At 45.3% G+C, this 24,959-nt stretch overlaps 1 protein-coding gene across 13 annotated transcripts in view; it reads left to right on the forward strand.

The window, feature by feature from the left end:
• lrch1 (leucine-rich repeats and calponin homology (CH) domain containing 1) overlaps window positions 1-24,959 on the forward strand; it is a 415,951-nt gene that overhangs the window by 263,724 nt on the left and 127,268 nt on the right. For all 13 annotated transcript variants that reach the window (XR_011341921.1, XR_011341922.1, XR_011341923.1 and 10 more), the window contains 4 exons: window positions 7,433-7,520; window positions 14,767-14,872; window positions 18,395-18,504; window positions 22,612-22,673. Coding sequence is in view for 9 of the 13 variants with exons in the window: in XM_069890277.1 (XP_069746378.1) it covers window positions 7,433-7,520; window positions 14,767-14,872; window positions 18,395-18,504; window positions 22,612-22,673 (366 nt within the window). In the remaining 4 variants the exon portion in view is untranslated. The remainder of the gene's footprint in view (window positions 1-7,432; window positions 7,521-14,766; window positions 14,873-18,394; window positions 18,505-22,611; window positions 22,674-24,959) is intronic.

The raw sequence follows: 24,959 nt of genomic DNA on the forward strand, positions 1-24,959 counted from the left end.
GTACCTCTTCTTTTGTGCACCTCTGTCTCGATGGCCAGTGGAGAGCTCGCCATATAACACGATCTTGGGAAGGTGATAGTCCTCCATTCTGGAGACGTGGATTTGATGCTTGCGGACTCTGCCAGCTCGAGTACTTCAATGTTGGTGATGAGATCACTCCAATGAATGTTGAGGATGGAGCGGAGACAGCGCTGATTAAACTATGAATTGCAAGGCTTAATGCAAGAGACTGATGAAACTGTTGATAACTTCCTCACTAGACTAAAGATTGTTGCTGCAAAATGCAGATTTAAGGATATAGAGGAAAGATTAGTTGATCAACTAAGATGGGACAGTGCCCATCCCAAAGTGCAAAAGGATAGCTTGAAGTCGACCAAAGCTATAGACACTGCCAAAGCCTTCGAATCCACAAGGACACAAATGAAATCCCTATCTATGCAGACCCACCCACAGCAAAGAGAAGGAATGGTTGATGCTATTAAAAATATAATGAGGATTTATTGTCTGGAGAATGGAAAAGATTGGGACGAAGGTATTCATTTATTGTTATTTGCAGCAAGGGAGGTTGTCCAAGATTCATTAGGTTTCAGCCCTTTTGGAATTGTGTTTGGACATCAGGTTAGAGGACCTTTAATGTTGATAAAAGAACAGTGGGTAATGAGGATGTGCAGTTAAACTTGCTGGATTATGTTTCTAAATTTAAAGATAGGTTACAAAAAGTGTGGACTTTGGCTCAAGAGAATTTGGAAAAGGCTCAGGGTAAAATGAAGCGTTTATTTGACAGGAAAGCTCAAGTGAGGAATTTTAAGACAAGAAGTAAAGTTTTGATTTTGTTTGCAACACATGACAATCCTTTGAAAACTAAATTTTCTAGACAGTACGTAGTTAAATCAAAACTGAATAATGTAAACTATGTTGTTAACACCAGATCGAAGGAATAAAACTCAGGTTTGTCATATAAATATGTGGAAATATTATGAGGATAAGGGTAGTGGAGAACAATCTGTATCAGAGGTGTTAGTTGTTGACAGGGTTGAGGAAGTTATGGATCATAAGATTATGGAAACAGAATCTTGTAAGGGTAACCTTAAAGAAACCATGGTTCCTGTGTGCCTGTCTAACTCAGAAATTTTGGAAAATTTGGAGGAAAAGTTAGGCCATCTTAAGTCATAAGAACTGATGCAGTTGAAAGAATTAATTTTGAAATATAAAAATTTATTTCCTGATGTGCCAAAAAGGACATCAGTGATTTATCAAGATGTGGACATGGACAAGTCCCATTAAACAACACCCATATAGAATAAACATTCAGAAGAGTAAAATCATTGGATCAAGGAGGTGGAATATATGTCGAGAATTGATATTATTAGACCTTCGAACTCAGATTGGAGTTATCCTTGTATTCTGGTACTGAAAATAGATGGCTTTAAACAGAACACAATCAGAAAGTGCAAACCCCCCCAAGACCTGCAGGAAGTGTGACAGACAGCATCCCTTCGATGACTGAAACAAATGCCCTGCATACAGTTCTAAATGTAGAGCCTGTGGTAATAAAAGGGTATCCTTTGGAAACAGCAAATGTCACATTAACAGCCTATGGTGGACCCATGATCAAGCAATTAGGGAAACCTAAGATTAATAACTGCCCTAAGGGAAAGAACATCCTCTGTACATTTTACGTGATAGATGCAGATGGACCAGCAAATCTAGGTCTGGACAGCTGCCGGGAGTTGCAAATTATCTCTGTCAATGATGAGATCCAGATGAAGATGATATCCATAAGGATCAATGGAGACTCTCCATTGGAGAACTGACCTCCAGTCACAAACAAGGCTGAGCTCATGAGCATGTACCTGGAATCCTTTGATGATTCACTTGGATCCTTTGGAGACTTTGAATATCACATCGTCATAGATCCAAACTGCAAACCCGTTGACCCTGCTCAAGGATGGCCAGAGCTTAAGAAGAGCTGGAGCAAGAACTAAAGGACATGAAAAGTGATGGCAGATCATGCCAAAGTGACTGAGCCGACTGAAGGGGTAAATTCCATCGTCGTCAAAGTAAAACCAATGGCTGCTTGAGAATATGTCTGGACCCTAAAGACTTAATCAAGCAATAAAAGGGGTCACTACCCAACACTGGCACTAGAAGACATCACAGCAGAACTAACAGGATCCAAAACCTTCAGCAAGCTAGGTACTAAGAATGGATATTGGAATGTGAAACTAGATGAGGAATCATCACTACTAACAACGTTCAATACTCCATTTGGTCATTACAAGTTCGATGAGACCTACAGAGGGTGTAAAGGTGTTGTTGGCATCACGGACGACATCCAGGTTTTTGGCAGAGATGGAAAAGCTCATGATTTTCATTTACATGGGTCCATGGACAGAACAAGAGGAGCTGGAATTAAACTTAATGCAGATAAATGCATTATAAAAGAGAAGGAATGCCAATTCTTCAGAATGGTATACACTCCTGACGCGGTAGAACCGAGCCCAGAGAAGGTTAAGGCCATTGCCGAGATGAGCACCCAAAGGACAAGAAGAAACTCAGAAGTTTCCTTGGGTTGGTCCAATACACAAGTTTCTTCACAGCACATATGTCAGACTACACAACAAACATCAGAGAGTTGCTGAAGGAAGACGTGGAATTTCACTGGTCACCATCACATCAGAGAAGTTTTGATCATCTCAAAGAAATAATATGTAGAGGAGTGGAGTTGAGATACTATGATAGAGAAAAAGCCCTCACTCTGCAAGTAGATGCATCTAACAGAGGCCTTGGTGCAGCATTAGTACAAGGAGGAAAACCAATAGCTTTTGCCTCAAAAGCACTAACAACAGCTGAGACCAGATAAGGCAATATTGAGAGAGCTGTGGGCGGTCATATACAGATACGAAAAGTTTCACAAACTTCTGTATGGAAGGAAATTTCTAGTGGAAAGTGATCATCGCCCACTGGCACACATCCAGAGAAAAAACCTGAACAAGGCACCAGCTACAATGCTACAACTTCGACTTAAAATACATACCAGGCAAAGAGATGGTACTTGCTGATACCTTGTCACGAATGAAAACTAAGAAATGGAAGACATGGGGATCAAGATACATCATCTCGTCAGTGTGACCAGTAATAAATAAGCCAGATCTGAGAAGAAACCATTAAGGACGAGGTGTTGCAAATGCTTTCTCAACAAGCCAATCAAGGATGGCCAGAGAGGATAAAGCAGATATAGCCTTCAATACATCAATATTGGTCTATCAGAGACAACATATCATTGGAGAATGGTGTACTGCTGGCTGGATCAAGACTGAAACAATGCAAAAAGAGATTATCCAGAAAATACATGATGGTCACATGGGAATGGAGAAATACAAACTCAGAGCGAAGTCAGCCATCTACTGGACTAGTATATACAAATACATTGAAAATATGGTGACCACATGCCACCTGCCAGGCCATGGCACACAGTATGAGCAACACAGCAACACATAGAGTCAAGAGTGGTATGTAACAGTAGCCTGTTACTACTCTAAGCTTCTGTTCGTCAAAAGGGTGAAAGACCTGAGAGCATCAACTACCATCTCAGAAATGAGAGCACTCCTTGCTGAACAAGGAATACCTTTTAGCAAGTAATATGTGACAATGGAACACAGTTCACGTCACAAGAATTCAGAAATCTGGCTGCAGAGTATGGGTTTGTTATCACTACATTATCCCCATACGACCCCAAAGGTTCATTGAAAGACAAGTGCAAACGGTGAAACGCACACTAGTTAAGTGTTGCAAAGCAAAAGAAGACCCATTCCACAAAACCCTAGCTCTTCTATCATTACGAGCAACACCTTTAAGGGCAGACATGAAGTCCTCGGCAGAACTTCTAAATGCCAGGAGATATAAAACAACTCTGCCAGGCAAATTATACCCTCCAGAAGACCAGGGGGAAACCAGAAGATTGTCTGACATGCAAGAAGAAGAACAATAGCGTTATAAAAAAATACACAAGCACGGCCAGAACTCTTCAGAGGGCAGTTGTCCATATTCAAGAGCCAATGTTAAAAATATGGACCCCAGCAAAGGTCATCAGAAAAGCTGAGACTCCAAGATCATACATTGTCGAGACAGACTCTGGCAATCAGATGAGGAGGAACAGAATTCACATCTGTCTGACACAAGATGCGATGAAGCAGAAAGCTTTAATACCAGCAAAGCCTGCAACACCAATATCAAGTGAGGTAACAAGTGAATAGACCACGACCACTAATACGGAAACATCCACACAGCAGTTGTCAGGTGAAGCACAACAAGCTACATAACCTCCACGTGTACCAGCAACACAGAGCCCAACAGTCGCAGCCAAATCCACAAGATGGCAAAACAACATACTGATGACAATCCGATATCGATAAGGATTATTTAAAAATAGTTGTGTAAAAAAACTAGTGTACAAGTTCAGTTTCTTTAGTTGTACTGGAAAGAAAGCAATAAACAGCACTAAATCTTTCTTTTATCTTGAGAAGGAGGGATGTTATATAGTCAGAATAATGTGAACTATTTTGTAACTGCGTAAGAATACACCCTCCTCACTGTAGTAACTGTAGTGCACCACTGTGGGGCGTATGTATATGTGGGTGTGTGGACAGTTTCCTGAGATGATGGAAGATGATGATCAGTAAGTAAAGTCTCTCTTGTTATTTGAATCTTGCATCTCTAAATTACTTAAGAATAACAGGATCCATGTAGATTTCCTCACTTGTGATCTGGGAAAGTGAATGGAGATGTGGACAAATCCATCCTGGCAAATGAGTGAGCTGGTGGAGGGCAACTGATTGGGTTTCTGCTCAAGGAAGAAGCTCCTGAGATTGTGACGGAAGTTATCTATTTAGAGTTTCAATAAGGTGCCACATATTAGGCTGCTAAATAAGATGAGGGCCCATGGAATTACAGGGAAGTTATTAAACTGGATAGAGAAGTGGTTGATAGGCAGGAAGCAAAGGGTTGAAATTAAGGGTTCTCGTTCTGGATGGCTGCCTGTAACTAGTAGTGTTTTGCAGGGGTCGGTGTTGGGGCCACTGCTGTTTACCATTCATATTAATGATTTGGATTGTGGTTTTATATCCAAATTTGTGGATGACACCAAAATAGGTGTGGGGTAGGAAGTGTAGTAGAAACCGTAAAGTTGCAGAAGGATATAGACAGATTTGGAAACTGGGCAAAATTATGGCACATGTTATTCAACATAGAGAAATGTACAGTTGTACACTTTGGCAGGATACTATTTGAATGTGGTGAAAATTCAGACCTTGGATATGCAAAGGGACCTGGGTGTCCTCATGCAAGGAAATCTAAAAGTTAATGACCAGGTAAAATTGATAGTGAAGAAAGCGAATGCTGTGTTGGCATACATTTCAAGACTCTATGGGGCACTGGTGAGGCCTCATTTGGAGTATTGTGTGCAGTTTTGGGCCCCCTATCTTAGAAAGGATGTGATGTTGTTGGAAAGGCTGCAGAGGAGATTTACTAGGTTGATTCCCGGAATGCAAGGGCTAACGTACGAGGAGCATTTGACAACTCTTGGATTGTATTCGTTGGAGTATAGGAGAATGTGAGGAAATCTCATAGAGGTTTTTCGTATTTTGAAAGGTTTAGATAGGGTGGATGCGGGTAAGATGTTTCCTTTGGTGGGTGAATTGAGGACAAGGGGTCATAGTCTGAAAATTAGAGGCTATCCATATAAAACAGAGATTAGAAAGAACTTCTTTAGCCAGAGGGTCGTGGATCTGTGGGAGCCAGATCACTGGGAGTATTTAAACAAGAAATAGACAGGTATCTCATTAGTGAGAGCATCAAGGAATATGGGGAAAAGGCCGGAAACTGGAAATAGTGTAGAGTAGCTTAGTGTAGTTTTACGGAACAGACTTAATGGGCCTTGTGGCCACCTTCTGTTCCTTTGTCTTGTGATCTTGTGAAGTGTGGAGGGATGGAGAGGTGATGGAGAGGTACCTGGTAACAATCACCCATTTGGGCCAGGGAAGACTTGAGAGTTGAGATGGACATAGTTGGGAAGGACTTATCCAGGAGAGTCAAGGGAAGAAGAAGAATGTTTAGTGGAGCGAACAGGTTGAAAACATAGGCCAACCTATGTGCTTGTTGACCTGGGACAAGCATATGTGGGATTACAACTGTGGATAGAAATTTCCTGAGGAAAGTGAGGTCTGGGATTGTGTGAGAGGCAGCATCAGACAATGGCATCATGATGTGAAGGGAGGAACGAGGATATGACTGGAAGAAGATCTTTGGCTTCTCCAGGCTCAGTTCACCAACCCACAGTGACACCACCTTTCTTGACAAGTTCGATAACTAGAAATTGGAGAAAGTCTGCTGTCTGGCAGAGCAGGAGTTGGAGCAAGAGTTTAATGCCACAACCAGCACAGGTGGGGCCTCAGGACTGACTGCAGGTTCACAGCACGACAGGTGAAAAGGGAGAGTGGTAGAGATATGCGGGGAGGGTGGAAGTGAGGGGTCAGGGGAAGTGAAAATGGAGGGTCAGGATGGGTTTTGGAAAAACTGCTGGTTTGTGATTATTGATGGCTGAACAGAAGGAGTTCAACAAAAAAATCTGCAAATGCAAGGAATCGTGGGTCAGAGTGTTCAAGCATGAAATGTCGGCTGCCTTTTACTTCCTATGGATGCTGCATGATGGGTTTCTCCAGCACTTTTATGTACTGTCTATGAGAAGGAGGGTAAAGGTAAAGGTTCCATTATTGTCAGGTAATACTACTTTTAGAATGTGAGAAGCAGGAAGTTGCCACTTTGTCCAGTGCCCTTCTCAGAAACCTGGAGCACCTGGTGTTTTGGAGTGGTCTACCCTTCAAGAACTGACCAGTCCTGTGCCTAGTTAGCGTCCAAGGTCAGACGATCCCAGGCATATTCAGGCTATTAATGCTGTACTTAGAAAATTTGGTGACAACTTAGAAACAAGTCGTCATCAAATGCAAGAGGGAAAAAAGTGGAACTAGATAGCACAAACAGCTTTGAGGTAAGAGTACAGCAGTGCTGTTCCAGAGAGAGAGAGAGAGAGAGAGAGATCCAGAACACGTGTGTATGACGTTTTTCTTCACCTTGACCCAGAATTCGCATGACAAGATAAAAATAATTAGGTGATAATAGGCAGAAGCAGAACAGTTGCTTAAATTGTAAATTGCTAATCAGCTATTCCCACCGTGGATTAGTGAAACAAATGACTGAGTCTGTGCCAAGAAGTCTTTTTTGGGTCAGAAAGGTATGTTATTGGGGAATCGCTAACACTTTGCACTCATTACACTGACATTCTTCAGAGAGGCAGGACTTGACAGGAATACTGGAACCGACTATATGTTAGCAACAGCTTCCTTTATTTTGGATTTTCTCTCCCTTGATTTCAAAGCATTGAAGACATTTATCCTGACAAAAAGCAAGATTTTGACTCTGGTATTGGAAGTGACAATGGGGACAAACGCCTCTCTACAACTGAAGTGAGTATTTTCAATGCCATTTCAAGTGGCCATTTGGCAGATAAAACTGCTGAAGCAACGAGAATCCTTGGCTGTATGAATTGGTGGTTTAAATGAGTAGACAAAGCAGCAGATAGTGTATTTTTTAATCTGCCTCAAAATAACCATTCTAGTGCTGTGAACTCAGCTGCATTTCACCATAAAATGCAAATGTTTGCACCCACTGTCTGATTTATTTTCTTGTAGCAGCATTTTTTTTCATTGGCAGCTGCATAAAAAGAGTAACGGTCTTAATGGTCCTTTGTTCTTTCACTAGCCAGGAGCTTGGGTTTTATGCAGCCAGCAGAGATTGCGGCAGTTCATTCGGACTGACTAAGGACCGAAGGACACTGTTCCTCTTTGGATTCTTGCGACAGTCAGCACCTTTGTCTTTTCCTGATTTAGTTTTGAGATGCACCTTACATAAGATGCCTTTCTTTTGGTCAGTGGATTTTAGTTCATTTTTCATCGTTGTCAGCAGGAGGATTAAACCTGTAAAGGGGGAACTTGAGAGATTTTGGTTTTGAGAGATGCAAACATCTAATTAATTGACTGGTTGTGATTAATTCCATCTCAGTCAGCGTTCATGGTGGCTGGTGAAAAAAGCCTGTTCACCTTACTTATCTTATTGAAAATCATGTGAATGTTAAAATCCTGAAAAGCATCTTCTGAATATATGTATTTAATTTTAATTTAGAGATATAGCACGATGACAGGCCCTTCCAACCCATGAGCCCATGCTGCCAAAATACAGATGTGACCAATTAACCTAGGAAACCTGTATGTGTTTGGGACATGGGAGGACACCAGAGTGCGTGGAGGAATCCATGCGGAGATCGTTCCTTATAGACAGTGCCGGATTTGAACCTAGGTCGCTGATACAGTAATAGTACTGTGCTAATCACCCACTATGTAACGACAGTTTCTGCAATCACATATAATCAGACACAAGAGATTGGAGATGCTGGAATCTAGAGCAAGCAAAAAACATACTGCTGGAGAACCTAGCAGGTCAAGTGTCAGTTTGTTCTTTGCACATATAATCAGATCCACAAAATATCCCAAAAGAGCTTGGAGTGTTGTAACGGGAACTGGGAGTTGGGAATGAAGGGTGATGTACGTGTTATCCATGGAAGCCAGGGTTTCTTCAGCAGCAGCTCTCAAGCCTAGCATTTGCTACCTTCACTAGGAGTTTGAAAGCAGCAGACACACCCACACACACACATACATCCACACATACACATATACACCCACGCACACACACACAGATACATACACGCACAGATATGCCCACACACACACAGATACACCCACACACACACAGATACACCCACACACACAGATACACCCACACACACATACATCCACACACACATACATCCACACACACATACACAGATACACCCACACATATGCACATACATCCACACAGACACAGATACACCCACATACATACACAGATACACACATACATACACATACACACACACACATACACACAGAGATGCACACATACACGCACATACACAGATACACACCCACACACACACACATACATACACACACTCACAGACATACACAGATGCACTCCCACACACACACACAGATACACATTCACACACAGATACACTCACACACACATACAGATATACTCCCTCACGTACACAGATATATACACATACACGTACACAGACATACACCCACACATACACACATACACTCATACACAGATAAACCCACACATACACACATATACTCCCACAGATACACACACACTCCCACACATACACACAGATATACACCCACACATACACAGATACACACACACTGACAAACATACACAGACACACACCCCCACATACACAGATACACCCACACACACACCCACATACACAGTACACACACAGACACACATATACCCACACACGTGGGCAGATACACACACACATAGTCAGATACACACCCACACATACACAGATATACTCACACATACACAGACACATATATTCAGATACACACACGCAAATACACATACACAGATACACACAGGCACACATACACAGATACACCCACACACACACGCAGATACACACCCATATATACAGAGATACATCCCCACACACACATATACACAGATACACACCCACACATACACAGATCCACACACTCACAGACACACAAACACAGATACACCCACACATACACAGATATACACACAGAGACATACACAGAAACACTTACATATGCACAGATACACCCACACACATACACACATATACAGATATACACATACAGACAGACACACACACACACTATCCAAAATGTCCCACTCACACTTGTCCTACCTGCTTTCCTTCTGCTGAAATCCATCTACACCCATCCATTTCCACTAATCACACTCCCCTCAATTCCCCCCTCTCCCAAGAATCTACCACTCACCAACACCCATGGGCAACAATACCCTCCACATGCATTTGGGATGAGGGAAGGAACTGGGGCCATTAACAGCGGTGGGGGTGATAGAGGAACCCATCCAGATATAGGGAGAACTTGTTGACCCCACACATACCAGAGTACTAGGGTGGGACTCAGTGCTGGAGCCAGCACCTCAGCTGGTGAGGGTTGCTGTACCTTGAAATGTTCACCATGGCCTGTTTCTTTCTTTGGCTTGGCTTCGCGGACGAAGATTTATGGAGGGGGTAAAAAGTCCACGTCAGCTGCAGGCTCGTTTGTGGCTGACAAGTCCGATGCGGGACAGGCAGACACGATTGTAGCGGTTGCAGGGGAAAATTGGTGGGTTGGGGTTGGGTGTTGGGTTTTTCCTCCTTTGCCTTTTGTCAGTGAGGTAGGCTCTGCGGTGTTCTTCAAAGGAGGTTGCTGCCCGCCAAACTGTGAGGCGCCAAGATGCACGGTTTGAGGCGATATCAGCCCACTGGCGGTGGTCAATGTGGCAGGCACCAAGAGATTTCTTTAGGCAGTCCTTGTACCTTTTCTTTGGTGCACCTCTGTCACGGTGGCCAGTGGAGAGCTCGCCATATAACACGATCTTGGGAAGGCGATGGTCCTCCATTCTGGAGACGTGACCCATCCAGCGCAGCTGGATCTTCAGCAGCATGGACTCGATGCTGTCGACCTCTGCCATCTCGAGTACTTCGACGTTAGGGATGTACGCGCTCCAATGGATGTTGAGGATGGAGCGGAGACAACGCTGGTGGAAGCGTTCTAGGAGCCGTAGGTGGTGCCGGTAGAGGACCCATGATTCGGAGCCGAACAGGAGTGTGGGTATGACAACGGCTCTGTATACGCTTATCTTTGTGAGGTTTTTCAGTTGGTTGTTTTTCCAGACTCTTTTGTGTAGTCTTCCAAAGGCGCTATTTGCCTTGGCGAGTCTGTTGTCTATCTCATTGTCGATCCTTGCATCTGATGAAATGGTGCAGCCGAGATAGGTAAACTGGTTGACCGTTTTGAGTTTTGTGTGCCCGATGGAGATGTGGGGGGGCTGGTAATCATGGTGGGGAGCTGGCTGATGGAGGACCTCAGTTTTCTTCAGGCTGACTTCCAGGCCAAACATTTTGGCAGTTTCCGCAAAGCAGGACGTCAAGCGCTGAAGAGCTGGCTCTGAATGGGCAACTAAAGCGGCATCGTCTGCAAAGAGTAGTTCACGGACAAGTTTCTCTTGTGTCTTGGTGTGAGCTTGCAGGCGCCTCAGATTGAAGAGACTGCCATCCGTGCGGTACCGGATGTAAACAGCGTCTTCATTGTTGGGGTCTTTCATGGCTTGGTTCAGCATCATGCTGAAGAAGATTGAAAAGAGGGTTGGTGCGAGAACACAGCCTTGCTTCACGCCATTGTTAATGGAGAAGGGTTCAGAGAGCTCATTGCTGTATCTGACCCGACCTTGTTGGTTTTCGTGCAGTTGGATAATCATGTTGAGGAACTTTGGGGGACATCCGATGCGCTCTAGTATTTGCCAAAGCCCTTTCCTGCTCACGGTGTCGAAGGCTTTGGTGAGGTCAACAAAGGTGATGTAGAGTCCTTTGTTTTGTTCTCTGCATTTTTCTTGGAGCTGTCTGAGGGCAAAGACCATGTCAGTGGTTCGTCTGTTTGCGCGAAAGCCGCACTGTGATTCTGGGAGAATATTGTCGGCGACACTAGGTATTATTCTATTTAGTAGAATCCTAGCGAAGATTTTGCCTGCAATGGAGAGCAACGTGATTCCCCTGTAGTTTGAGCAGTCTGATTTCTCGCCTTTGTTTTTGTACAGGGTGATGATGGTGGCATCACGAAGATCCTGAGGCAGTTTACCTTGGTCCCAACAAAGCTTGAAAAACTCATGCAGTTTGGCATGCAGAGTTTTGCCGCCAGCCTTCCAGACTTCTGGGGGGATTCCATCCATACCTGCTGCTTTGCCACTTTTCAGTTGTTCGATTGCCTTATATGTCTCATCCAGGGTGGGAACCTCATCCAGCTCTAGCCTTAGGGGCTGTTGAGGGAGCTGGAGCAGGGCGGAATCTTGGACTGAGCGGTTGGCACTGAAAAGAGATTGGAAGTGTTCTGACCATCGGTTGAGGATGGAGATCTTGTCGCTGAGGAGGACTTTGCCGTCTGAGCTGCGCAGCGGGCTTTGGACTTGGGGTGAGGGGCCGTACACAGCCTTTAGAGCCTCGTAGAAACCCCTGAAGTCGCCAATGTCCGCGCTGAGCTGGGTTCATTTGGCGAGGCTAGTCCACCACTCATTTTGGATCTCCCGGAGTTTGCGCTGAAGATGGCTGCATGCGCGACGGAAGGCTTGTTTCTTCTCTGGACAGGACGGCTTTGTAAGGTGAGCCTGGTGGGCAGCTCGCTTCTTTGCCAGCAGCTCCTGGATTTCCTGGCTGTTTTTGTCAAACCAGTCCTTGTTTTTCCTGGAGGAGAAGCCCAGTACCTCTTCAGTGGATTGCAGTATGGTAGTCTTCAACTGATCCCAGAGTGTTTCAGGGGACGGGTCCGTGAGGCGGATTGCATCGTCGAGCTTTGCTTTGAGGTTTGCCTGGAAGTTTCTTCTCGCTTCGTCTGATTGCAGGTTTCCAACATTGAACCTCTTTCTGGGGGCTTTATTGTTCCTGGGCTTTGGTTTGAAGTGAAGGTTGAGCTTGCAGCGAACCAGCCGGTGGTCAGTGTGGCATTCCGCGCTAGGCATGACCCTGGTGTGGAGCACATCTCGTTTGTCACTTTCTCGCACCAGGATGTAGTCCAGGAGGTGCCAGTGTTTGGATCGGGGATGCATCCAGGTGGTCTTAAGGCTGTCCCTCTGCTGAAAAAGGGTGTTTGTAATGACAAGCCGCTGTTCTGCGCAGAGCTCCAACAGGAGGCGCCCATTGTCGTTGCACTTGCCGACGCCATGCTTGCCCAGGATTCCTGGCCAGGTTTCTGAGTCTTTGCCGACACGAGCGTTGAAGTCGCCCAGGATGACAACCTTGTCGGCTGTAGGGGTGCGTTGGATGAGGTTGCGCAGGTCGGTGTAGAACTTGTCCTTTTCTGCTGGTTCCGCCTGGAGGGTTGGAGCATAGACACTGATGAGGGTGATGTGACGCTTGTTCTGAAGGGGGAGTCGCATGGACATGATTCGGTCCGAGAGGCCTGTCGGAAGGTTTTCGAGTTTGGAGGCAATGAAGCTCTTGACCATGAAGCCTACACCAGATAGGCGTCGTTCATCCGAAGGCTTGCCAGACCAGTAGAGTGTGTAGCCCGCGCCGCGTTCTTGGAGGCTGCCTACATCTGCCAGGCGGACTTCACTGAGAGCGGCTATGTCGATGTCAAGTCTGAGGAGTTCATGTGCAATGAGGGCAGACCGACGTTCAGGTCGGTGGCTGTCAGCCTTGTCTAGCATGGTTCTGATGTTCCAGCATGCTAGCTTGAGTTTGTGAGCATCTTTTGAGGGGGAAGGCGTGGAGGGAGAGGACGTGGAGGGGAAGGACGTGGAGGGGGAGGACGTGGAGGGGGAGGACGTGGAGGGGGAGGACGTGGAGGGGGAGGACGTGGACCTGTCCTCGGGCCTGCGCAAAGGAGCTTTTAGGTGGAGTGCAGTGCGCGCAGTACTGGCCCCACCCTTTACACCCATGGTTCGTGTGCCGTGGCCAAGCAAGCTGGGACGTGGCAGCGAGGTCCTTGGGTCGTAGGTTTTATATCGGAGTGGCCTTCTCCTATGCAGGTTTCTTACCCGGGCTGGAGGGGCCTGCCTCCCCTCCTCGGTCGGTCCATACTGCCCGGACCGGGGCCGAGGCCACCGCAGCTCACCCTGTGCCTGGACTGGGGCCGCCGCCTCCCACTCTCTACCCGGATCGGGGCCTCCCCCTGCCCCACTCGACCGAGGCCGGGGCCGCCATCTCCCCCTTGCTCCTGCCCGGATCTATGTCGCCGCCGTCTACCCTTCGCCCGGACCGGGGCCGGGGCCGCTGCTGCTTTCCCTGTGCCCGGACTGGGGCCGCCGTCTCCCCCTTGCTCCTGCCCGTATCGGGGCCGCCGCCGTCTACCCTTCGCCCGGACCGGGGCCGGGGCCGCTGCTGCTCTCCCTGTGCCTGGACTGGGGCCGCCGCCTCCCACTCCCTGTCCAGACCGGGGCCTCCGCCTGTCTCACTCGACCGAGGCCGGGGCCGCCGTCTCCCCCTTGCTCCTGCCCGTATCGGGGCCGCCGCCGTCTACCCTTCGCCCGGACCGGGGCCGGGGCCGCTGCTGCTCTCCCTGTGCCCGGACTGGGGCCGCCGTCTCCCCCTTGCTCCTGCCCGTATCGGGGCCGCCGCCGTCTACCCTTCGCCCGGACCGGGGCCGGGGCCGCTGCTGCTCTCCCTGTGCCTGGACTGGGGCCGCCGCCTCCCACTCCCTGTCCGGACCGGGGCCTCCGCCTGTCTCACTCGACCGAGGCCGGGGCCGCCGTCTCCCCCTTGCTCCTGCCCGTATCGGGGCCGCCGCCGTCTACCCTTCGCCCGGACCGGGGCCGGGGCCGCTGCTGCTCTCCCTGTGCTCTACCAAAATGATATGTGCTAATTAAACATCCAAAACTGTGATAATTAATAAATTTCCTCTTAATCAAATGGGGACTCTGAGCTCTTCAGATTTACTAACTTTACCAAAAAAACTTTACCATGGCCTGTACGCCCTTGTGTTCTCTCATGCAGTTTTGATAAGATTTTGTGCAATTTCAAAATGGTAGATTTCCATTTGATCATTGGATTTTTTTGTGAAATTACAGCCTTTAGATGCAGATACAGCCAGCCTGACCCTTCCTATGACACACATCTCAGAGGAAGATCACTTGAATAAACAGGAGGAATATGTGAATGTTGGATCAATGAAAGGTAAACTCTGGGACTGACAACACACCTGACGATTGTGGTTGAAGGTCCTGATGTGTATGATGGGAGACAAATCTCCTGAGCCTGATCAGATATATCCATGGACACTGCAGGTAGCTGGAGAGGAAATTACAGCATCCCTGGCTGAGATTTATGTCATCATTAAGTCCAGCTGAGGTGCCAAACTGAAGGGTGACAAACATTGTGTCTCCGTCCATGAAGGGCTGAGCAAAAAGCCTGGGAACTACATGTTACACATTATTGAGCATTACTGGTTGGTTAATTACTCAAAACTATTCTGAGGCAGAAGATATACATGCACTTGAATGGACAAGGGCTGATTAGGGAGAGTCAGCACAGTTTTGTACCTGGGAGGTCACGTCTCACAAATCTGATCAAGTCTTTTTGAAGGTTGATGAGGGCAGAGGTGTAAATGCTTTAAATATGGATTTCAACAAGGCATTCAATAAGGTAGGCATGGTAGGTTGCTGTGGAAGGTTAAATTGCAAGGTATCCAAGGTGAGACAGCAGATAGAACATTGGATTCATGGAAGAGTTTTTTGAGACTGGAGGCCTGTGATGACTGGTGTACCTCAAGGTTCAGTGCTGTGTTCAGAGGTGAGGGGGGAGAGATTTGTTATACAGAGGGTGATGGGTTTATGGAAGAAGCTATTGGTGGAGATGGTTGAGCCAGGTTCAGTGGCTCAGAGAGACTGTAAGGGGTACTGGGCAATTTCTGCAGGTGGTGAATCCTAGTCTGCCGTAATAGATTGTTGGGTGCCATTACATCTGTTTTGTTATGTAACAATAAAAGAATCTTGATTCTACTTTTGCAGCATTTAAGAAGCATTTTGACAGATACATGGATGTGGAAATATGGGCCAAATGCATATAGTGGGACATTTTGTTCATTGTAGGCAGATTGGGCCAAAGGGCCTGTTTCCATGCTGTGTGACTCCATGACGATGAGAGTCAGTCGGTTTGAGTTCAGACATTGTGACTGATCGTTTATTCAACAAAGCTAAACATTACATTTTGGTAAAAGTAGCTAGGATTGTAAATTTACCCAAGGTGATAATTTTTTGAATGAAGTGGGAACAAGGAAACTGAAATGTGCATGTTTCAAACCTTAATCAGCAAATGGTATATTAATTTTACTCAGCTGGACTCATCGCGTCCATAGGAGGTAAAGGACCAACCTTTCAAACCTGAGCTCTTCCTCAAACTAGGAGGAAACTTATACCTTGAAGAAGGACTCAGACCCTAAACATTGTTTCGATATCTTTACCTCCTTTGGACGCTCCGAGACCAGCTGAGTTCCTCCAGCATTTCTGTGTTTTTACTATCATCATAGCATCTGCAGACTTTTGTGTTTCACCTTTAATTTCACTGAATAAGGACTCCATACACTGAAGAAAGTTATTCAGCACACATTCCCAGTACACTTTGGATATTGAAATGTAGACAGGGTGCATTGTGGTGACAAATTAATAGTGAGTTTAAATTAAATTAAATTAAATTAAATGAGACAAGAAGATTGTAACCTGTTTTCTCCAGAGCAGAGAAGATTGAAAGTATCCAAAGCCTTTTTTAGGTGTTCCCACGAAGATCATGTGCCAGCAGTCATGGCTTGGGGAATGCAGCTGGCCACGGAGTGGATGCTTTTTTGGCACTTGAATGTGCCAACTGACTGATAGCCATCTACCAGTGAACGCCAGCTCCTCGGGACAGTGAAGTTGAGAAGCATTAAGCTGCCGTTTTCCCACCAGTATTAAATGACAATTCGGTGGAAAACTCTGGTTCTGCCCACCATTGTTCATGTAACTAGCGAAATTTCAACAGACCGATATATAAAAAACACACTTATTAGAAATGAAAAATAAAAGGCCCACAGTCAGCAAATATACATGGTTATGAGGGGAAGTATGGGGCTGGGGCGGCCACAGGGGATAACGAGATGGGCGGCCAAGGATGGGGGGGGGGGTGGTTGGGAGAGTATGGGGCTGGGGTGACCGGCGGTGGACTACAGGGCTGGGGCGGCCAAGGGGGTAGGGGGGAACTGTGGAGCTGGGGCGGCCGGGGGGTGGGCGGAGGGTGGGGTAGCCATCCCCGAGAATCCTGACTTATCGAAAGCTCTCATCTTTTAAATTTAGCAGGATTTTGTGTGCGTGCGTAAGCACCATAATCCCCCGCCGGCCGCCCCAGCCCCGTAGTCCCACGCCTGGGGACTGTCAGGCAGCGGAGAGGGTAGGTGTCCACAGTGGGGAGGGTAGGTTTCCACAGCAGGGCTGTCAACGGGTCTCTAGCTGACTGTCAACAAGATACCCACTGCTAGGCACCTGAAAGCTGCTAGCAGCTTTGCCTGAGCTGCTTTCAGGTGCAACGGGGGATTCTTGGAGCAGGATATTATACCTACAGGAGAAGGGTTAGGTGAGTAGTCCTCCTGGCTGGGTTCTCCCGTTTCAGATGGCCACAATACATCTACACAGGAGCACAATGTGCAGCTTTACATTCGGGTATTGTGGCCATCTGAAAGTGCCTCAAAATTCTGCAAATAGTTTGAGATGAAGAAGTGTGGTGGCCTCTCCATGGACAATGCAGGACGAGGAAAAGTATGATTTCTGAGGGGAATAAATAGAGGAAATGCATTGTGATAAATGGATCAAGTGTTTCTTAAAGGAAGCTAACATCCCTGCTGCCACCACCGTGACTGTTCCATGTGTCCACCACCTTCTGAGTGAAGAACTGAACCCCCTCCCACCACCCATCCCTTCTAAATCCCACTCCCTTGCTTAGTTTTGCCCTCTCATCTTGAATTCTTCCGTTCTTGGAAACAGATTCTCCTTATCTATGCCCCTCATGATGTTATAGACTTTAATAAGATCCTTTCTCAACCTCCAGCACTCTAAGAACAACAGGCCTAGTTTTTCCAGTCTCTCGCGTTCCGTTCCCTGTTCAATAAATTTGATGTTACATTTGTAATGTAAAAAGACTTGTTGGGTACAGGTGCATGAGAATGGCGACATTGGTAGACAGGGTAGTGAGGAAGATGCTGGCCACTTTTGCCTTTATTTGTCATAGCACTGAGTACAGGAGTGGGACTGCCCATTTCACCTGTACAAGACATTGGTGAGGCCAAGAGCCCAGGCCTGAAACATTGGTTAGCCTGTACTTCCTATGGATGCTGCGTGATCTGTTGTGTTTCTCCAGCACGTTTGTGTATTCCAGGATTTAGATGGACATGAGCCAAATTGGTTAGCATGAATGTTTGCCTGAAAAGCCTGTTTCTTTGATCACTTCCTGTGCCATAATCATTCTGTGTTCCATTTTAAGCTTCCATGAATAACCTACCAACTGATCCAGGCCAATTGTGTGGTGAATGATCAGCACATAACTGATTCAGCTCTGTGTATGCGGGAGGGTCAAAATCATCAATGAAACTGGTTAACAGTGGATTTCTGTGTTGTGTGGTTTCTTAATGTGCTGAATAATGTCAGCACTTTTACAAATCTTTCTTTCTCTTAGTGGAATCTGATCAGAAGCTGAAGGATTTGCTGTGGGGTGGTGTCGAAATGGAAGAGAGATTGGCCGTTCAGGATGATGGCTTGAGTTCGGAATTCAGGACTTACATAAAGGCAAGTGTGCCACTCCATGCTTGACAGAGGTACAGTGTACACATGTCGGAAACAACATTTGCAAATGCCTGCCTCCTTTAATGAATGTGGTTTCAGTTCTTAACACTTACTGCATCGAGGAAAAGCATGTTGCACCAGTGCTCCCTCTTCTGGGAAAATTAGAGCACTCAAGGATTGACTGAGCAGCTGAGACTTGCTGTTTCTATTATTTGAGAATTCCTTTCGCATTCGAGCTGCATTGAATTTTGGATTACTTAGAGGGTCTGCACCTTCAGGTAGCAGTCGTTCAGGTCACCGGGTCTGCTGGCAGAGAACAGTGCAGCGATTGAATGCAGATCATGTTTTTCTTGTGTAAACACTCTGGATTCAGAGTTTACAGTGGTGTTCCATTAAAAAGCAAGAGGGAAAAACTTTAGTGAAATTAACACCATATTTGCAATAAAAAACATTGGTGGTGTAATTGGGTGGCACAGAAGCAGCTTCTACCGTGTTGTAAGTAAATATAAATATTCCTTTAATTTTAAATGTGGTCATGTTTGTTGGAAAATATTAAACTGAATAGTTCCATGGGAAATTTTATGTCATTTATTAAATTCTGTACACTTGATGGAACATCAACTACCACAACGCCTTTGGCCCATGAGGTTGTACAGATGCATGTCATGATTACATTTGTACCATTGAACTTGTAGAGTCAACTGGTGAAGCTCTCACAAAAGTCAGAGCAATGTTTGCATTTTACAATATTGTATCAGAGCTTCATTGTTCATATAATCAGGTGAAAGAATCTCCTGCTTTATCAAGGCTCTCAGGTTCCAGGGTCAGGGATGTCTCAAGTCCACAGCATTCTGAGGTGGGAGGGTGAGCAGCCAGATGTTATTGGTACCAATGACATAGATAGGAATAGGGATGAGGTCCTGAAGTTAGGAGGTCTCAAGGGTAGTAATCTTGAGATTGCTGCCTGTGCCATACGCCATTGAGGATAAGAATAGGACGTTGTGGTGGATGAATGCATGGCTAAACAGTTGGTGCAGGGGGCAGGGTTTCAGATTTGTGGATCATTGGCATCTCTTCTGGGGAAGGTTTGACCTTTACACAAAGGACAGCTGCACCTGAACTGGAGGGGGAACCAATATCCTGGCTTGTAGGAAGAAAAAAGAGAGTAGTAGTGGAAGGAAAGTATTCTGCCTGGAGGTCAGTGACTAGTGGAGGGTCACAGGGATCTGTTCTGGATTCAAAATTGGCTGTGGTAGTGGATGGTTGCTTCTCAGATTGGAGCCCTGTGTTGGGACCATTGTTGTTTGTTGTCTGTATCAATGATCTGGATGATAACATGGTAAATTGGATCAGCAAGTTTGATGATGACACTAAGATAGGAGGGGTTTTGGACAGAGAGAAAAATTTTCAGAGGGATTTGGACCAACCGCATTAAACAAGTGCAGACAATTGTGAGGTGATACATTTTGGAAGGGCAAAATGTGATTTTTATAAATGATGTTGATGAAGAGGCGGAAGGATAGGTCAGTAAGTTTGGAGATGACATGAAGGTTGGAAGTTTTGTGGATGGAGCTGAAGGTTGTTGAAAGTTACAAGAGGATATAGACACATGCTGAGTTGAGCAGAAAAGTGGCAGATGGATTTCCATCCAGATAAGTGTGAGGTGATGCATTTTGGAAGGGAAAACCAGAAGGTTGGTTAATGATCAGTTACTTAAGAGTGTGGATGAACAGAGGGACTTTGGGGTTTAAATCTATACATCCCTTAATGTCGCTACACAGGTTGGTTGATAGGAAAGTGAAGAAAGTTTAATGGGATGCTGGGATTCATCAATCGGGGGATTAATTCAGGAATAAAGAGGTCATGTTCCAACTCTACAAATCTCTGCTGAGGTCGCATTTAGAATATTTTGTTCAGTTCTGGTCACCTCATTATAAGAAGGATGTGGAAGCCATGGAGAGGGTGCAAAGGAAATTTACCAGGATGTTTCCTGGATTGGAAAACAAATTTTATAAGGCAAGGTTAGCAGAGCTGGGACTCTTCTCTTTGGAGAGTAGAAAGTTGAGAGGTGACTTAATAGAGATCTACAAAATTCCGAGAAGCATCGATATGTTAGACAGTCAGCGCCTTTCTCCCAAGGCAGGAATAGCAAATAGCAGAGTTCATCTGTATGAAGTGAAGTCTAGGGGATACATGGGGGGTACATTTTTTACACATAGAGTTGTGGGTGCCAGGAATGCCTTGCTGGGGATGGTTATGGAGGCTGAAACATTGGGAAGATTTAAGATGCTCTTAGACAGGCACATGGATGAAAGGGAAATAGAGGGTTACAGGGTAGGAAGGGTTTAGTGTTTTACTAAAGTCCATATAGACAACATGGACTTTCTTTACAAACCTGTCTACCTGCTGTGGTAGTTGATGTTCCATCAAGTGTACAGAATTTAATAAATGACACAACGTCTCGGGCTGAAGGGCCTGTACTATGCTATGTTATGTTCACTGTTTTTTAATGTTTCCAAAGTGCATCACTTCACACTTCTCCGATTGAACTCCATCTGCCACTTCTCCACCCTACTCTGTATCTCTCTTACTTTCTACCTTCAAGATTGAGGAGGATTGGAAAAGTAATAACATATTTATGTCCTCTTTGCAGCCATTTAATTAAAAATGTTCTTTCAGCAACTTTTTCCATAGATATGTAATGTGGTGAAAGGAACAATTGCTCATGGATATAGGATTTATAGGTATTTGGACAGCCATGGGCAGATTAAGGACAGTCAACTTGGCTTTGTGTGTGGTAGGTCGTGTTTAACAAGTCTTGTAGAGTTTTTCAAGGAAGTGGAATGAGGGAAGGGGTGTGGATGTTGTCTACATGGACTTTAGTAAAGCCAACGACAAGGTCCCACATGGGAGGTTAGTTCAGAAGGTTAAAGCACTAGGTATACATAGAGGGGTTGTAAACTGGATTCAAAATTGGCTGTGGTAGTGGATGGTTGCTTCTCAGATTGGAGCCTTGTGTTGGGACCATTGTTGTTGTCTGTATCAATGATCTGGATGATAACATGGTAAATTGGATCAGCAAGTTTGCTGATGACACAAAGATAGGAGGAGTTTTGGACAGAGAGAAAAATTTTCAGAGGGATTTGGACCAACTACATTGAACAAGTGCAGACAAGTGTGAGGTGATTAATTTTGGAAGGGCAAACCAAGGTAGGATGTACACTGGAAATGGTCGGGAGAAGGAGCAAAGAGGCCTGGGTACATTGTTCCCTGAAGATGGTGTCGCAGGTGGACAGGTTTGTAAAGAAAACTTTTGGCATCTTGGCCTTTTTAAATCAAAGTATTGAATATAGAAGTTGGGATGTTATGTTGAAGTTATATAAGACATCGGTGAGGCCAAATTTAGAGTATTGTATTCAGTTCTGGTCGACTATCTACAGGAAGGATATCAGTAAGATTGAAAGAGTGCAGAGAAGATTTGCAAGGATGTTACCGGGTCTTCAGGAGTTGATTTACAGGGAAAGATTAAACAGTTTAGGGCTTTATTCCATGGAATGAAGAAGAATAAGGGGAGATTTGATAGATGATTACAAAATTATGAGGAGTATAGACAGAGTAAATGCAAGTAGGCTTTTTCCACAGATTAGGAGAGATAAATACAAGAGGACGTGGCTTTAGAGTGAAAGGGGAAAGGTTTGGGGGAACATTGAGTGGTAGGAGTGTGGAATGAGTTTCCATCTGATGTGGTGTGTGTGGACTCGATCTTGAGTTTTAAGAATAAATTGGATAGATACATGGATTGGAGGGGTCTGGAGGGTTATGGAGTGGGAGCAGGTTTTTGGGACTAGCTGGACAATGGTCGGCACAGACTAGAAGGGCCAAATGACTTATTTTCTGTGCTCTAGCGTTCTGTGGTTCTAATCCATTCCACCTAAATCTGCTGTAAAAATTGCAGCTTGTAATTTAGTTCATAATTTTACTCCCAGTGGTTAGATATTTTATTAAAAGGGAATTATATGTAATTGCAATTCATGTGTGTGACTGTACCGTTGTCAGTCATTGTAATTGAACCCTAAGGGCAAGTGACTAACTCTTGTTGCTTTTATGCAGGGAAGAGAGCCTGAGGAACTGCTGAGAATTGAAGAAGATACAAGCTGGACAATAGAACAACTGTGAGTAATTACTGTTTAGTAATTCTCATTCACTATTGTTCCCTTTATATTCCTTCCTGTAAAATCATACCGAAAGTCAATGCCAGATGCATCATCTTCCATTGAAGACTGCACCTTAATTTCTTTCATACGCAAGTCTGAAGACGTCAGTCAAGACTGGCGAACTCTGCAGCGTTCAGGGACGTGATCAAAGACTAAACCACTCTGCAAGGCCTCACTCTTCCTACCAAATTAGAGTACCAAGGAATGGCAGATGTGATGAACTCTCTCACTGGCTTATAGGCCTCTCCTGCCACTGCCACTTGCTGATCACGTTGCTGCCTCCAGTTGTACAGTGTCAGCCCTGCTGGGACGTGGCCAAACTTTTCTGCTCTGGGGTTTCAGTCCATGCCTCACATGTGGAATTGTGCCTCCGCAGGTGACCACCAGGTGACTATCAGATGCAGGAGCAGAATCTAGCCATTTGGCCCATCAAATCTGCATCATTCCATCATGCCTGATTTAGTTCTCTCAAACTTATTCTCCTGCCTGCTCCCCATAACCAACTGACTAATCAAGAACCTATCAATGTCCACTTTAAATCTAGCCAATGACTTGGTGCCCACATCCATCTCTGGGAACGAATTACACAGATTCACCACCCCCTGGTTGAAGAAACCTCCTCATCTGTTCTAAAGGGACATCTCTTTATTCTTAGGCTGTTCCCTCCAGTCCCGGACTCCCCACTACTGGGAACATCTCCTCCATGTCCACTCTACCCAACCCTTTCATTATTTGGAATGTTCTGATGAGATCACTCTTCATCCTTCTGAACTCTGGTGTTCTGGTGTCCTCCAGTATTCTGAAGGTGGGTGTGTGTGAGGTGGTCAGAGAAGATGATGCTCACTTATGATTTCACAATGCCTTGTCAGAGTATAAATAGCAGGATAGTTAGAATGAACATGTGGCATGAACTGTGGTGCAGGAGGGAGGGTTTCAGTTTCTTGAGGTTTTGGAACCAGTTCTGGGGCAGATCGGACTAGTACAAACCAGACGGTCTACATCTGGGCAGGGCTGGAATCAATGAACCAGGGAGATTGTTTCCTTGTGCTGTTAGGGAAGGTTTAAACTAATGGGGCAGGGAGATGGGAATCTACAAAGAAGGAATGAGCAAGGCGGTACAGAGACGAAAGCTAGAGTTAGAATAGAGAAAAAGAAAAATAGAAGGCAGAAAAGTCAAAAGCAAAGGATGTGGAGGTCACTGTATTCTCAAAGGACACTTTTTTTGAATGCCCATAGCATTAGAAACAAGGTTAGTGAACTTCAGGCACAAATCAGTACCCAGGCATATGATTTAGTGGCCATCACAGAAACATGGTTGGGAAATTAAATATTCAAGGGTATCAGGTAACACGAAAAGATAGACAGGAAGGGGTGGCGCTCTTAATCAAGGATGAGATCAGGGCAGTAGTGAGAGATGATATAAGATAACATAATATATAATATAATATAACAATTACAGGACGGAAACAGGCCATTAGGCCCTTCTAGTCCGCACCGAACCAAACACCCCTTTCTAGTCCCACCTCCCTGCACAATGCCCATAACCCTCCATCTTCTTCTCATCCATATACCTGTCCAACCTTTTCTTAAATAATACAATTGACTCCACCGCCACTATTTCTCCCGGAAGATCATTCCACACGGTTACCACTCTCTGAGTAAAGAAGTTCCCCCTCATGTTACCTCTAAACCTCTGCCCCTTAATTCTTAACTCATGTCCTCTTGTTTTAATCTTTCCTCCTCTTAATGGAAATAGTCTATCCACATCCACTCTGTCTATCCCTTTCATAATCTTAAATACTTCTATCAAATCCCCTCTCAACCTTCTACGCTCCAAAGAATAAAGACCTAATCTGTCCAATCTCTCCCTATACTCTAGATGCTTAAACCCAGGTAACATTCTGGTAAACCTTCTCTGCACTCTCTCCACTCTGTTTATATCCTTCCTATAATTAGGCGACCAGAACTGCACACAGAACTCCAAATTAGGCCGCACCAACGTCTTATACAATCTCAACATCACCTCCCAACTCCTATATTCCATGCAATGATTGATAAAGGCCAGCATACTAAAAGCCTTCTTCACCACCCTATTCACGTGAGTTTCTACCTTCAGGGAACGATGTACTGTCACTCCTAAATCTTTCTGCTCTTCTGTATTCCTCAATGCTCTCCCATTTACCACGTATGTCCTATTCTGATTCTTCTTACCAAAATGAAGCACCTCACACTTATCAGCATTAA

This window comes from Narcine bancroftii, chromosome 7 (genome assembly GCF_036971445.1).
Source record: "Narcine bancroftii isolate sNarBan1 chromosome 7, sNarBan1.hap1, whole genome shotgun sequence".
Lineage (NCBI taxonomy): Eukaryota > Metazoa > Chordata > Chondrichthyes > Torpediniformes > Narcinidae > Narcine > Narcine bancroftii.